The following is a 15,359-nucleotide window of genomic DNA, read 5'->3' on the forward strand; positions in this document are numbered from 1 at the left end:
GTGTCTTACTAATATTACCCTAGTTTGTTTGTATACTCCTTACTGTGGGGAAATGAAACAGACACTGAATTTTATCTTTCGGGAGCTATTTTTGCAGGTGGATCCTCTCATTTCTAATAATCTATATGCTCAGTGTTAATAAAGAGCTCCATTTCATACAGACTCACATAAGCAGGAACACACTTTCGGTGAAGATCAAGGGGGACCCCTGATCTTCCCGTGACTTGTACACTCACAGAAACTTGAGAGTGATGCACCAGCCAGTAAGGGGACCTGGGCAGGGTACCAACAGCATTCACTACACTGGTGATCCTTAATTTAGTCAAGTCACTTCAGATATGCTCTATAGAGCCCCACCCAAAGTGCCAAGCATTATGCCAAGTGATCAATAAATAACAGACATTATCACAGGCATGGATAAGATCAAACATCCTCCGCCTCAGGTTCTGAACACAAACAGCACCAACTAAACAAAACTTTTACACTATAATCCTAATCAACTCTGGGCTTCAGAGTCATAACCAAAATATGACTATGGTTAGCTGCAACCAAAAAGACAAGGAACGCTGGGCTAGATGGTCTTCCTCGGATGCTTTTCATTCTTCTGTATCTATGGAAAGAAATGTTGCCTATATGTATAACTCGTTGCCAAAGACTGTTGCAGGGTTTCTTTCCACATTTGAGAAAAGGGCTGAGGAATTGCTAGGAGCCTTTCAAATTTGATCGGTTTTCTCATTTGCGAAATGAGGATGAAGTGCCGCCATCTTGTGGTTATTTCATGCAATTTCCTTTCCTGAAGCTCTGCCCAGTACTGGCATTTAAATACAATCATGCTCAGTTTAAAGGTGGGGATATGTTCTGAGAAATGCGTCATTAAGCAATTTTAGGCAATTTGATCATTGTGCAAATATCAGAGAGTGCACTTATACAAACTAGATGGTATAGCCTACGCTATCTGGTATACCACATCATATCATATATAAGGTTTGTCCTTATGTGGCCCATGACTGTAGCACATTCTATTTCCATAGGTCTCCATTAGCATTGCCCATTGCCCAGAGTAAAACCTCTGAGTTAATTTACACCAAAATAACACAGTGAGCCATAGACTGGGCTAAATAAAAGAGAAATAGATGCTACAGTGTCCGTATGAGCCTTCCCAATAGGTGAATAGTCCTATCTACCGAGAAAGAAAAGGCCCCAGGTGCCACGTGGCTTTAAAGCTTGAGCCTGGAACATGCCTGGGAAACCCACAGCTCCCCCTCAGCTCTGGTCACTTTCTCAGCTGGAATTTTTTGGGAAATCTGTCTTGTACATCACCTCCAAACTAATCTCTAATCAACCAATGCTTGATGGAAAATAAGACTCTCATCAGACCCAAGCCACTCATCCTGGCCTTCATTCAAGGCTTCCTATGTTCTGGGTCTTCTTACATGTTAGATCCTTCATGTTCTTTGTCCAACTACTGACCAGGATGAACCTTACACCTCTAGCAGGTTCTTATTTCTGGTTTTTGCTTCCACTCTCCTTCCTCCATCAATCTTAATGACCTACACACTCTTCCATAAATACCTACCATGTTTCCCTGAAAATAAGACCTAGCCAGACAATCAGCTATAATACATCTTTTGGAGCAAAAATTAATTTAAGACCCAGTCTTATAGTAAAATAAGACTGGATCTTTAATATAATACTAATATAATATAAATATAAAACCCAGTCTTGTATTAATTTTTGCTCCAAAAGATACATTAGAGCTGATTGTCCAGCTAGGTCTTATTTTTGGGGAAACAGGGTAAAACCCCTTCTGGCCCTGAAGTCTTCCTCAGGAGCCCAGGCCCCCCCCAAGTGTCTTCCAGGCAGCCTCCCATACTACTCCATTTCAGCACTTGGTTATGTTCCGTCTCCCTGGATTACAAAATCTCTGAAGTCAGAGGTCGAGTTAGTATTACCATTGTCTTTATGATTGCCCCAGATCTCTGCATTGCTTACTCCCTTGCTTAAGATCTCTGCTCAAATGTCACCTCTTCACTGAGGACCTCTGTAAAACAATGCAAGATTCCTTAACACTTATCAATACCTGATACATGACATATTTACTTGATTTTCCATCCCCCCACAGAGTGTACTCTCCCTGATGGCAGTGACTTGGTTGGTTTACTACTGTATCCCTACACCTAGGAAGATAACTGGCATGCAATAGGTATTTGAACTGGTGAACTGAGTAAAACAGCTGGCCTGCCCAAATGTGAGTGGCATCATCCAATACTTTGAGTGCCAGAACAGAACAAAAGGTGAAAGGCGGGCAGATTAGTTCTATCTCTGCTTGAGCTGAGACATCCATCTTCGCCCCTTGGACATCAGCCCTCCTGTTTCTTATGCTTAGACTCAGATGCTCATTTATCTAAAATGTGACTTGGTTAGCTTTCAGCTCAGTGACTCCTCCGGCTTTTTGTATGTAATCCACAGAAATGTTTCATAATTATATATATATATATATATATATATATATATATATATATATATATGTGTATATATATATATATATATATGTATATATGTGTGTGTACGTTTCTACATGCACATACTATGTGTATATTTATACACATATGTGTATATGTATGTTTACCTGAGACAAGTTTTACAAATCAATACCCTTAATCTATGTACTATTATTTCCTATTCTCGTTCATCCTGGTTTTTTTTTAATGCTGGCCAAGAATGTCTAAATTAATTCTGCAATTCCTTAAAGAACTCTGACTTCTTTGAAAACTGCTACCTTAGTAGATAAGCACTGGTAACTCCGGGAATATTTAGGATTAAGTATAGAAATACTGAAGTAAATCAGTCATAGCATTAATATTCTCCATGACATTTTGGAACCATCTTTTTTTTTTTTAATTAAAGTTTATTGGGGTAATTGTTAGTAAAGTTACGTAGATTTCAGGTGTACAATTCTGTATGACATTATCTATAAATCCCATTGTGTGTTCACCACCCAGAGTCAGTTCTCCTTCCATCACCATGTATTTGAGGAACCGTCTATTTAATTTGGTATTTATAATGTTTAAGAGAATTTAACATTACAGATTATTTTTGCAATTCCATTTTTAAATGTGAAATGAACTGATTCTGACTCATGATTGTAAGTGGATATATATAACAGAATTTAACCATGTTTGCAAGCAATATTGAGATTATGAGATTTTAAGATTTACCAACATATTTTTAAGTTTAATATGTTGGGTTTTAAGAGTGAGCTCAGTACTTGGATTTTTGTCAAGTAACTGAATTGCTTAAAAAGAAAGAATATATTACATTTTTAAGTATACTTTAGTTATAGGAATTTATGAAAATCCCCTTAAACGATTGTTTTAAATTTACCAGCCTACGTACTACTTTAGGATAACCAGGTTTCAATATTAATTATTAAAGCGAAGGTAATTTCGAAAGTCGCCTGCGTTTCCAAAAGCCACGCTCGTGCACAGGGCAGCAGCTCCAGTTCACTCGGAGAGAACCGGGTGTTCAGACTTAAGGGCCCTTCAACAGGATGAGCAACACGTGGTCCCGGCAAAGGAGCTCGGTTCTGTTCAAGAGGAAGGAGAAACTGACCTAGAAGACGTGGAATCGTCTTTCTTTTCTATTTTATGGCCTGCCACCATCATTTTTAAAAAAATAATACATAACATACAACTTAAAAACACAAAATCAGCCACGAGGAGTGACTGCGTCAGCGCACCCCAGGTCCCGCTTCCGTCCCCATGAGGAGGAAAAGGCGCGCGGCCCACGGGGCTCTGGGAGGGTTGTCCCCGAGTGACGGGAAGAAAGTGGTTCTGGGGGATGCAGGGGAGCAGGGTGGGGTGTGGAGCCTGAGGTCACCGGCGCTGCGGGAAGCGGGCTCGGCAACAGTTTATCTGGGAACGGAGGCCGCGACTAGCGCGGGGCCTCCAGACCGATGGCACTTTAGCCTTGCGGCCCGTAATTTATATCATGAAAAAAATTAGGGCCTGCACTATCATCCAGAAAGGCGTTTTTCCAAACCGTCTTGCGGCCTGCAGGGCCCGGCCCCGGCCCCGGCCCGCGCGTCCGCGGCAACCGCTCCAGCTCGCGCCGCGGCTGAGGCAGGAAAAGGCCACCCCGCCCGCGCTCGCGCCACCTCCACTGCCTTCCAAGTAAGACTATACCACCCCGCGGACCCCTCCGAACAGCCGGAAAGGTATCGTCCCCAGCCTCTGATTGGCCGGCGGCGCGGGGGCGTGGCCTCCGGAGCCTGGTGTTGCGCGCCAGAGCCCGCTCGCCGCATTGCGAGCCGGGCCAGGAGCGGGCGCCATGGTGAGGAGTGGTTGTGGGGTGCGGGAGAGGAGAAGGCCGTGGTTTGGGCCTGGGTTCGGACCAGAGCCAGAGCCAGGGCCGGAGCCTGCCCTGGGAGCGGGGCCAGGTGAACGCGGGGACCGCGCTGACGCTGGCGCCCTGACTCCCGTTCCAGGTGCTGCTGCACGTGCTGTTCGAGCACGCGGTTGGCTACGCGCTGCTGGCGCTGAAGGAGGTGGAGGAGATCAGCCTGCTGCTGCCGCAGGTGAGTGGAAGTGGTGGGCTTGCGGGCCACACGGTCCCCAGCATGCACTGCGCGCTCCCACGTGGCCGGCCGCTCGCGTTGTGGGTGCGCTGAGCCTGAAAGCTCCATTCCAGACTAGAATCGCGTTAGGACCATTTAGAAGTAAGCGTTCGGCCCTCCACCCAGTATCCAAGAAGAAGAACCGGGATTTAGGGCCAAATAATCGATCGGTTCATTCTTCAAGTGTTCAGTTGGTTCTTATGTACGTCCAGGGCTGAGAACCGTTGCTTTACTGCGCCCTAGAGGCGACAGCGAGGGAAGGAACCTCCCATCCTTTTTCTACCCCCAGGTGGAGGAGTGCGTGCTCAACTTAGGCAAGTTCCACAACCTCGTTCGTCTCGTGGCCTTTAGTCCCTTTGCCTCATCCCAGATTGCCTTGGAAAATGCCAACGCTGTGTCTGAAGGTGAGTTGGCCACCTCCAAGTATTGCAGAGGTTTAAGCAGAGATATAGTTCTTCCTACTGTATAGTTCTTCTCCTAGGGAGTTGATGATAGTATTTGCCTTTATTCGGCTAATTTATTCCAAATCTGATTATGTTTTGGATGGTATTTGCCCGTGTACAGGATGTGATTTAAAACAGTCTTTCAGAGCTCGTGGTCTGAATGTTATATTTAAAGCACACAATCCAGCATGCGGTCTTACCTTGTGAAATCTAGTGATAAATGATTCTCAAATGCAATGGAGAGGGGTACTGGTTCAGTGCTAAACCTTCACAAGTGGTTCTCTACTACTTGGTTTAATTGATTGGAAAGAGCATTTTTCATACATGAAAGCCAAGAAAAACGTTTGGTCCCAGAAGGCAAATCTGGAGCTGAATACTTTAGTAGTTGATGGTGCTCGGGGGGTATGCTTTAAGCTTTCAGTTATGCGTTTCACACTTGTACTATTGGACCTGAGTCTTGCTCTTCCTGTGGCCCATTCATGCTTTGCAGTGATGACTTGAGTCTGTCAATCCCCTGAGTGCAATCACTGATGTCTCCATGTCTCTGAGCAAAGCCTGAAGGGGAGGGGTCTAGGCATGCCTTCCCAGCATGCTCTGCTGGACCAATGTAAGAACAGTCTGTCACTTAATCAGCAGTTGAGGAGACAGGATCCCTTTTATGGTTTAAGTATCCTTCAATCTGTTAGTGGGAGCTCTGTTTTTTGCCCTGAGGTGTTGTTCATGAGGACCTCCGCCTGCTCTTGGAGACTCACCTGCCATCCAAAAAGAAGAAAGTACTCTTGGGGGTTGGGGACCCCAAGATTGGTGCTGCTATACAAGAAGAGTTAGGGTACAACTGCCAGACTGGAGGCGTGATAGCCGAAATCCTTCGAGGTGAGACAATTATCTGTTAACATTCATGCCATTCTTGACATCTTTGAGGGGGTTCTGGAAACATATTAGGGAGCTTAAGGTTGCTTCTGGTAAGTCCTGCTGCTTGGCTGGTGCGCATGGGTGCAGGAGCTAGCTCAGGGCCCTTCGTTGCTCATAGTCTTGCCCTCCTCCAGGAGTTCGTCTGCACTTCCACAACCTGGTAAAGGGGCTGACCGATCTGTCTGCTTGTAAAGCCCAGCTGGGGCTGGGACACAGCTATTCTCGTGCCAAAGTTAAGTTTAATGTGAACCGGGTGGACAATATGATTATCCAGTCCATTAGCCTCCTGGACCAGCTAGATAAGGACATCAATACCTTCTCCATGCGTGTCAGGTAAAGTACAGGGGCAACCCTTGAGAACGGGGCCGTGGCCTGTGGTTTAGCTAGTTTTGAATCCTGAGATGAGGACTGGCTCCTATGGGTAGAACTGTGGGGTGGGGTTGGGCCTCCCGGTGCTTACCACAGGCTGTGTTTTTACACTGACTGTACAGAAAGAGGAGGCAGAATAAACCCACCTCATATACACCTCAGCCCAGGCCCTTTACCTGGTCTGTATTGTGAATGGGGAGACATGGAGTTGAGGAGGTTTGGGATCTGACTTGTTCCCATTTCCTCCCGGCAAAGAGTAGTTGTGAAAACAACTGAGGCTGTGGCTTTATTTGAGACATGGCAGCTGGGTGAGGGAGTGATTGGGCTCTTTGCAGGGAGTGGTATGGATATCACTTTCCCGAGCTGGTGAAGATCATCAGTGACAATGCTACATACTGCCGTGTTGCTCAGTTCATTGGGAACCGAAAAGAGTTGAATGAAGAAAAGTTGGAGAAGCTGGAAGAGCTGACGATGGATGGGGCCAAAGCTAAAGCTATTCTGGATGCCTCGCGGTCCTCCATGGGTCAGTACCAAAGCCTGGCAGCCAAAGGAAGATACAGGGCTCTGAATATCTGGCTCCTGCATTCACATTTGGTGTCCTTCAGGCATGGACATATCAGCCATCGACTTGATAAACATCGAGAGCTTCTCCAGTCGTGTGGTGTCTTTGTCAGAGTACCGCCAGAGCCTGCACACTTACCTGCGATCCAAGATGAGCCAAGTAGCCCCCAGCCTGTCGGCCCTAATTGGGGAAGCGGTGCGTCGTAGAGAATGAAAAAACGGGATTGAGGAATGTTACCATGTATATCTGTACTGCTGTATTTCCTGATCTACCATGTCTTTCACGGTTGCCCTTGAACGGGGGTCAGGGGGGAGGTGAAGCAGGATTGTGCAGTTGGTAGGTTGGCTATTCCAGCTTCTGTGACTGATCCCTTGAATCCTTCTCTAGGTAGGCGCACGTCTCATTGCTCATGCTGGCAGCCTCACCAACCTGGCCAAGTATCCAGCATCCACAGTGCAGATCCTTGGGGCTGAAAAGGCCCTGTTCAGGTACCAGTGAGGGCACCTGCCCACACTCAGGTGCCACTTCTGGTGCCCCCTGCTTGTTTGGGGATCACAATGATGGCTGACCAGGGCTTCCTGACCTATGCAGGCCTCTGCTATGGGGGTGATGGCCAGTCCTGGTGTCTGAGTGATTCCCAGGGCCCAGCAAAGGGACCAAGTTTCCAGGTCAGCGACATTGGATGCCTTCCCTTTGCCTCTGGGAGCTGTGGGTTGGCAAGAGATGGGACAGAGACCCAGCCCAGCCTGAGGCTCACTCTGGAGACTGAGAGCAAAGGGGAGGGGAGGCGATGCCTTGACGAATAGGGTTGAAATTTCTGATCTTAAACTGTCCGCTGAATATTCTTCTCCCAGGGCCCTGAAGACAAGGGGTAACACTCCAAAATATGGACTCATTTTCCACTCCACCTTCATTGGCCGAGCAGCTGCCAAGAACAAAGGGCGCATATCCCGATACCTGGCAAACAAATGCAGTATCGCCTCACGAATTGATTGCTTTTCTGGTATGGGTGGAGGAGTTGGCATTTGTGAGAAGGGGCTTGGAGGGCGGGGGAGGCTGAATACCGTAGCTTCTACAATGATGGTAACATTTTTCGTCAACAGCAGTTCACCTAGTGAGTGTTGATATTTTGGGTCTGAGTGAAGCTGAGGGTAAAGGAAGTACTGGGGGTAGGGAGTATTTTGTCTCTTTAGGAGCTGACAGGTTTTGTTTACCCACACACATAATACCCAGAGGTGCCCACAAGTGTCTTTGGGGAGAAGCTTCGAGAACAAGTTGAGGAACGGCTGTCCTTCTATGAGACAGGAGATATTCCACGAAAGAATCTGGAGGTCATGAAGGAGGCAATGGTTCAGGTCAGTTCAGGCTTTGCTAGGTGGGGGTAGAACCCTAGCTGACTGTTGGAGGTGATGAACTATCTTAGCCTGACCTTGTAGGTGGAGGCAAAAAACTGATTTAATGAGCCTGATCCAATAAAGCCAGGTGGGAGGCCTGGAGGGCCAGAGCTCTTCAGAGCCTTTTCAGCACTTTTCTTTGGCCAGGCTGAGGAAGCGGCTGCTGAGATTACTAGGAAGCTGGAGAAACAGGAGAAAAAACGCTTGAAGAAGGAAAAGAAACGGTTGGCTGCAATTGCCCTCGCATCTTCAGAAAATAGTAGTACGCCGGAGGAGTGTGAGGTCAGTAGGCAGATTGGCCCTATGTGAAGAGCCTGGGTTGTACGGTTTTCAACAGCAGAACAAAGGATATGTGGCCTCAAAGCCATGGTCTTGAGTCCGGAGTCCAGGCCGAAATAGCTAAAACTGCCTCTTGATTCTATAGGAAGGAGATAGGTGCCGATAGAACTTACTCAAGAGCCCAGAGAGCTGGTTGTAGCACACTGGTTCCCTGGGCAAGTGTGTTGTCCTCGGCTGCCTCCCAGGAGTCCTCAACGGGGGTAGTGTGAATTCCTGCTGTTTGTTCTCCGCGGTGTTTTCGGAGGTGGTAGCATTTCTGAGTGAGGATGGGAGCAGGGAGGTCTCCAATGTGCTGTAGGTTAGGATCCTCCCTGGGATTTTAATGCCCAGTTTGCCCAGTAGTGTTTCAGGGTCCCCTCTGGAAGCTGGCATGACAGTTCTATTGTGACTAGCATGGTGGGGTTTTCTGTAAGTTATTTAATGGGTTTAAATAATTACATGTTCTTACCTTCTATGTGGTAGTCATCTTTGGGGTGGATTTCTAGTTTTATTTACTCAATTAAAAATCATCCCAGAAACCTTGTGTAGTTGAACAGCATTTCCTCGTCTTTCTGCCCTACTCAATTGCTGGCACTTTAATGGGGAGGGGTCAGTGGTCAGTGTTTATATGATGAGTGACACTTTCATGCTAATTTCCCTTCTAGGAGACAAGTGAAAGACCCAAAAAGAAGAAAAAGCAAAAGTTCCAGGAGGTTCCTCAGGAAAATGGAATGGAAGACCCACCTGTCTCTTTACCCAAACCCAAGAAAAAAAAATCTTTTTCCAAGGAGGAGCTGGTTAGTAGTGATCTTGAGGAAACAGGTGGCAATGGAAGTCTTCCCAAGAGAAAGAAATCTTTCCCCAAAGAGGAATCAGTTATTGACCCTGAAGAGGCAGGAAATAGGAGTGTCCCCAAGAAAAAGAGGAAATTCTCTTCCAAAGAGGACCCACTCAGTAGTGGACCTGAAGAGACTGCTGGCACCAAGAACAGCAGCTCCAAGAAAAAGAAAAAGCTCCAAAAGCTGGCCCAGGAAGGTTAGAATGGACACTAGTACACTATTCGGGTATAACCACCCATAGTGACACATCCCGACCCATTCCCTACAATAAAAACAAATTCACAAGAGTAATGATATAATGTGTTTTATTGGACACCTTTACACGGGTGTGGGTGGGACCTATGGGTGGGACAGGGCATCAATGACAGCCTCAGTGAAGTCTCGGCAGGTGGCATAGCCACCCATGTCAGGAGTTCGAACCTGTGGGGGAGAATTGTCATCATCCTGTGGCCTGGGCCCATCCCTAACCCTCCCCTAACATAACAGTCCCTTAAGGAAGCCAGCCCCAGGACAACCTAGGCTCTGCCCAGAAGGTAATTATGCTCTACAGGTTTAAGGGCTCTTGTCTGGTCCACTGTACTGAAGGGAGGTGTAGGTGGTATGGTCCTCATGAGGTTGGAGGGAATAAAGGGCTCTAGCCCCCATAGGGGTGCAGGTGGCCGATGACAGACTTGATGAAGTCACTTGTGGTGCTGTAGCCGCCCATGTCTCGTGTCCGCACCTACAGCCACCACCGGCAACAGCCGTGGGGAAGAAGAGAAGAGAGCCCATGAAGACGGGGTAGGGCAGTGTGATGGAAATGGGAGCCCAAGAAGGGGTGACAAGGCCAGTAGACAATGCAGCAGAGATGCAAGGAGGTGGCCAGGTTGGAAGAGCATGGGCACGTCCACTCAGGTCTGAAGGCCAGAGCCACTATAAGAGCTATGCCGTGGCCTGAACAGAATGAATGGGAGGCTGAGTAGGAAGTCAGATGGCAAATGCAGATCAGAGACAGGATGAGGATGCGTTGGAGGAAATAAGGAGACAGACCAAGTGGGAGGAAAGAAACAGGCAGGGGAATGCAAATGAGGATGGGCTTCCAGGGTGGAGGTGACTGACACCCCCATGCCTCATCCTGCCTGCTATCTCCCTCTGCCCGTCCATCCCCCGTGCTCTCCCCCCAGAGAGAGCTACAAGTTCAGCATTAAGACGGCCCATAAAAGAGCCAATGGATGGAGCAGGAAAGAAGGAATAGCAGATGGCAACTAAGGCAAAGGAGATCATGATGAGACAGCCAAGAGAAAGGTGAAGAGTAGCCCTGAGAGGGGTGGGGGAAGATCAGAGAGCAGATGTTCTGGGGACCTAGAGAGAAAGGAGGCCCCAATTCAGGTTACCCAGAGAGCAGAGCCAAGGCCTTGAATCCCACAGCCTTTCTAAACTCACCTTGCCCACTTTGATCACCTTCTTCACTGCATCTGCAATCATGTTGGAGTGATATTCTAGACTGTCAATGTGGACAGGAAGAAACTGAGATTCCCCACTCGTCGGCTCCCATTTCCCCACCTGTGCTCCCTTTACAACACCCGCCTCCTCCCCCAGCCCGCCACAACCTACTTGAGGTGCCGTAACATGTTGGAAGCAGACAGCAGCATGGCTGTGGGGTTGGCTATATTCCTACCCACTGCCTGGGCAAATGGGTGCCGGGCGCCCTGTGGAGAAAGGGGCAGGCCAGAGTCACTGGGAGCAGGTTATGCAGAGGTTTGGGTCAGGGGAAGGCATTAGGGCAGAGAGAGGTCAGGCCAGGAACACTGAGAAGAGGCATGGAGGGAGGGGGCAGAAGCAGGCCAGGGTCACTTAGGAGGGGGTCACATTTAGGGGGAACTACCACGGGGGCCCTGAGGTCAGAAGAAGGCCACAAGAAGGCTAAGAGAGGAGGTGACCTCACTCACCATTTCAAAGACTGCATACTCCGCACTGTAGCTTTCACCAGGGACCACACCAGCTCCCCCAACCAGGCCAGCAGCCAGATTGTCAATAATGTTTCCATAGAGATTGGGCATCACCAGCACATCAAACTGGTAAGGATTCTGCACCAGCTGGGGCAGGAGAAGAGAAGTAAATTCCACTCCCTGCCTTCCCTCAGCACTGTGAGAGTACAGACAATGAGGAGGGCCTTACCTGCATGCAGCAGTTGTCTATGATCATTGTCTCAAACTTGATTTTGGGGTACAGTTCAGCAACTTCCTCACAGCACTGCAGGAACAACCCATCCCCAAGTTTCCTGCCCGTGGACCAAAGGAAATAGATTCAGCCAAGAGAGTGCAGGGGACTACCTTCCCAGGAACCTATATCACACAACCGCTTTCCTCACATGATATTGGCCTTGTGGACAGCCGTGACCTTGTCCCGCCCCTTCTTAGTGGCATAGTCGAAGGCGAACTTTGCAATCCGCTGAGATTTGGTTCGAGTGACAATCTTCAAGCACTCAATCACACCCCTCGCACTCTGGGTAAGAAAAGAGAAGCAGCTGAGTGACACTAGAAAGAAGGGAAGAAGGAGCTACGTCTCTCTCCCACCTTCACCCTTGCCCTCCTCAATTTCTAGGGCCTCACCTCATGTTCCAGAGAGCTGTACTCCCCTTCTGTCTGTTCTCGAATGATCACCAGATCTAGATTGTTGTGTCGAGTCATGTACCCAGGAAGTGACTTCACATGGACTACATTGGCAAACAAGTCCAACTTACGCCTAGGGGTGGAGCAGAGCCATCGGAACTGTGCCTGGTGTCCCCGTACCCCTCTGACCCAAGGCCCTCACCACCTACCTCAGTCGCATATCGTAGGAGGCTAGTTCCCCCTTATACTCCATTGGGGTGTGGATCTTTCCTGCATAAACAAAGTTGCAGGGGCAGGAAAATGTCAGGCACAGGCCAAGCCCAAAGAAACCCAAATCGGTGTCTAATCCCCTCAGTGACATAACGCAACCCAGACTCCCATCTCCAACTCCCAAATCAGTGACCCTTAAATTCCTCTGGAGGCAAGGGGCAAAGAACAATGCAGTTAAAACCAGAGACATTTTGTCTACTGTTTTTATTTTTAGTCACCATATTTATGTTGAAACCTCAAAATGAGCTAAAAAGGGGACAGAAGATTCTTTTCATGTTATCAAAGAGCCTGGGTCTAACATGTTGAGAAACAATGCTAGGGGATCTGTGACCTTTCTTGATATTTCTGTGTCTAAGTATATGACATTTTTTCAACCAACAATTACTGAATATCAACCATGTGTAAGGTACTAGGGATACCAACCAAAAACACAACACACAACTCCTGTTCCCAAGGGGCAAACAATGCAGTGGGATAAACAGATAATATAAAATACATGATTAATAACATACATAAAAACACAGAAAGGAAATTCCCTCTGGTAATATCAGGAAATGTCAGAACAGCTGACACTTCAGCCAGATCTTAGGTTTAGTGAGTGTAGGAGGTTGAACAGTGACCCTTAAAATTATATGTCCATGCCCTAAACCCCAGAACATGTAAATGTGACCTTATTTAGGAAACTAGTGTTTGCAGGTATAATTAAGGATCTTGAGCTGAAATCAACCTGGATTAGGGTAGTCCTAAAATCCAAGTACTCATACAAGAAAAGGAGAAACAGATACACAGGCACAGAGAGGAGAAAGCCATATGAAGAGAGAGGCAGAGATTGGAGTGATGCATCTACAAGCCAAGAAACACCAAGGAATGACGGGAGCCGCCAGGAACCACTAGTAGCTGGAAGAGCCAAGGAAAGTTTCTCCCCTAAGCCTTCAGAAGTAGCCCTGCCAACACCTTAATTTCGAAATTCTAGCCTCCAGAACTGTGAAAGAATAAATTTCTGTTATTTTAAGCCACCAGATGTATGTTAATTGGTTACAGCAGCCCTAGGAAACTAATACAGTGAATGAGGAGGATTCTGACAGGTAGCATCAGAACATTCTGGGCAGAAAGAACAGCGTAAGTCAAGATAGTAGTACATGTATTTGAAAACTAACACAGCCTAGTGTGACCAAAGCACAGAACAAGTGTTGTAAAAACAAAGGCAGAAAAGCTGAGGGTCACCATAGAAAGAACTTACTTTCCTATGCTAAAGCAAAGTCATGCTGGTCTTTCCAAGAGAAGACATGTAGACGATGGACTGCAGGGACAGAACTGGAAGCCAAAAAATCAAATGAGGATATTCAAGTAGGAAAGCAGAGGGTAGACAGAAAAGAGGCGGCTAGAAGTGGTATTCTAGAAACACAATTAACAAGACTTGATGACCTGGTGTCGCCCCATTACATACTTCGAACCCTTGGAGCCTTCCTGCAGACAGCTCCCGTGATCTCTCAACTAGTGGTCCCAACCGGAAGGAACAAATGGCTATGAATCTGGTGGGAGCTTGGGGGAGTTAATATATTAGTATGTGTGAAGGGAAGTTTAATGAACATTTGTTCATTTAATTTTAAATGACACATGGGCAGGGTAGCAAGGGGGCACACATACCAATGATGGCCACCTTATTCTCTTTCATGGAACTCAGCACTTGCTCCAACTTCTCCTCAGATGCCATATTCTGCACCTCGCTCAAGTGATGCTCCTGGAACTCCACTGGGACACTGGCAGCCTTCAGGGACAGGTCCAAAAAATTACATGGTCAGGATCAAGTAAGGCCTTTCCAACCCACCCCACCGTCCCTGCTGGCTGGTTCCCCCAGGCCACTTGCCTTGAACACCTCTTTGACAGCGTGCATCAGCTCAGGTCCCACGCCATCTCCTGGCAGCATGGTCACAGGAAAGGCGCCCTCCACCGTCACGTCCTCGGCCTGTGACCGGAGCCGTTAGAGCTAAAGCTGGGGTGGACGCAGGGGTCTTGCGGGGCCGGCGACGGGTGGGGGAGAAGGGGAATGGGGGGTGGGCGAGACTCCAGCGAGCTTACGCTTACTTACCTGGTTCCGCGAGGCGGCGTGCGCCACCGCCGAGGTACAAAGGCTCCTCCATGCCCGGGGGGTCGGGGCGGTGACCAGCGCCTGCGGCAGAGACACACAAGCCTGTGAGGTCGGGTCTGGAATCTCCAGACCCCAATTACTACAGCGAGCCCGGTACAAACCCGCTGCTCCCTGCCCGCCCCCGGCCCGGCCCAGCCCGGCCCGGCCCGGCCCCGGGCCTCACTCGGGTCAACCAGCGGGCACAGCTGAGAGCCGCCATGTTCTCCGCAGGAAGTCGCGAGGGAAGTGACGTTAGGAGGCTGAGCAGCCGGCACCCCGACTTCCGGTCCTTCCTGGGATACAGGATGGGTCTCGTCTTTCAACCAACACCCGCGCCCACTGCTCTTCCTCCTTCTCTTTCATCCTCTTCTATTCACCCTGACGGCTGATGGGACGTACAACCATTTTGTCTATTGCTTTATTTACAGTCACCATATTTAAGTTATGTTGAAATTTCAAAATAACATTAAAGGAGAATATGAGATTTCATGTTTATCCGACGAAGACCTGAGTGTAATAACAATTGAGACACAAACTGGGGAATCTATCTTAATGTTTTTGTGTCTACATATTTTTCTTTCAACCAGTACTCGCTGACCATATGGCAGGCCTTAAAGGTGTCAATGAACACAACACAGTCCATGGAGCAAGGTGTGTGTCTGGTTTCTCCTTCAATCTAGCCTTGCCAGTTACTCAGTAATTATTCAAGTTTCCTCATTGTTTTTTCCTGTGTGCTCTTGTTTTTTGCTCCGACACTTGTTTCTCTTAAGACAGTGTCCCAGGTTTGAACTCCCCTGAGCAAGGACCATAAATGGAGACAGAACTTACTTCCAGCATGTAAGTGTGACTAAAGGAGAATTTCAGACTGGTTTCTAAAATTCTAGTCACATGCTGTTTATAAGTGACATGCCTAAAAAC

General features: G+C 47.9%; 2 protein-coding genes and 5 non-coding genes across 9 annotated transcripts; 6 read left to right on the plus strand and 1 right to left on the minus strand.

Moving 5' to 3' along the window:
* Positions 1 to 4,236: 4,236 nt before the first annotated feature.
* Positions 4,237 to 9,739, plus strand: NOP56 (NOP56 ribonucleoprotein). The gene is made up of 12 exons (XM_019733775.2): positions 4,237 to 4,332; positions 4,487 to 4,576; positions 4,905 to 5,019; positions 5,770 to 5,931; positions 6,105 to 6,303; positions 6,675 to 6,862; positions 6,945 to 7,096; positions 7,289 to 7,389; positions 7,756 to 7,904; positions 8,135 to 8,256; positions 8,443 to 8,577; positions 9,279 to 9,739. The coding sequence occupies exons 1-12, from the start codon at positions 4,330 to 4,332 to the stop codon at positions 9,651 to 9,653; spliced, it is 1,791 nt and encodes a 596-aa protein (XP_019589334.1). The 5' UTR covers positions 4,237 to 4,329; the 3' UTR covers positions 9,654 to 9,739.
* On the plus strand, positions 5,543 to 5,610 carry LOC141568385 (small nucleolar RNA SNORD110). The gene has a single exon (XR_012491529.1). It is a non-coding gene; the product is annotated as a small nucleolar RNA SNORD110 (small nucleolar RNA).
* On the plus strand, positions 6,414 to 6,545 carry LOC141568377 (small nucleolar RNA SNORA51). Its single transcript, XR_012491522.1, has one exon. It is a non-coding gene; the product is annotated as a small nucleolar RNA SNORA51 (small nucleolar RNA).
* Positions 7,452 to 7,537, plus strand: LOC141568384 (small nucleolar RNA SNORD86). The gene has a single exon (XR_012491528.1). It is a non-coding gene; the product is annotated as a small nucleolar RNA SNORD86 (small nucleolar RNA).
* Positions 7,974 to 8,044, plus strand: LOC141568374 (small nucleolar RNA SNORD56). The gene has a single exon (XR_012491518.1). It is a non-coding gene; the product is annotated as a small nucleolar RNA SNORD56 (small nucleolar RNA).
* Positions 8,303 to 8,372, plus strand: LOC141568373 (small nucleolar RNA SNORD57). Its single transcript, XR_012491517.1, has one exon. It is a non-coding gene; the product is annotated as a small nucleolar RNA SNORD57 (small nucleolar RNA).
* A 1-nt stretch (position 9,740) lies between the features above and the next one.
* On the minus strand, positions 9,741 to 14,758 carry IDH3B (isocitrate dehydrogenase (NAD(+)) 3 non-catalytic subunit beta). 3 transcript variants are annotated; one of them, XM_019733777.2, is made up of 12 exons: positions 14,626 to 14,758; positions 14,403 to 14,483; positions 14,181 to 14,279; positions 13,961 to 14,081; positions 12,253 to 12,313; positions 12,044 to 12,176; positions 11,803 to 11,936; positions 11,610 to 11,712; positions 11,381 to 11,527; positions 11,046 to 11,140; positions 10,875 to 10,935; positions 9,741 to 9,872 (listed from the first exon to the last, which is right to left on the minus strand). In XM_019733777.2, exons 1-12 carry the CDS (start codon positions 14,659 to 14,661, stop codon positions 9,792 to 9,794), a joined length of 1,152 nt encoding a protein of 383 aa, XP_019589336.2. In that variant the 5' UTR covers positions 14,662 to 14,758; the 3' UTR covers positions 9,741 to 9,791. The 3 variants fall into 3 exon arrangements, with proteins under 3 accessions (XP_019589336.2, XP_019589335.2, XP_074173324.1); XM_019733776.2 differs by having other exon boundaries at positions 9,741 to 10,173; XM_074317223.1 differs by lacking the exon at positions 9,741 to 9,872 and adding an exon at positions 10,548 to 10,696.
* Positions 14,759 to 15,359: the final 601 nt, after the last annotated feature.

This window comes from Rhinolophus sinicus, linkage group LG13 (assembly GCF_036562045.2).
Source record: "Rhinolophus sinicus isolate RSC01 linkage group LG13, ASM3656204v1, whole genome shotgun sequence".
Taxonomy (NCBI): Eukaryota; Metazoa; Chordata; class Mammalia; order Chiroptera; family Rhinolophidae; genus Rhinolophus; species Rhinolophus sinicus.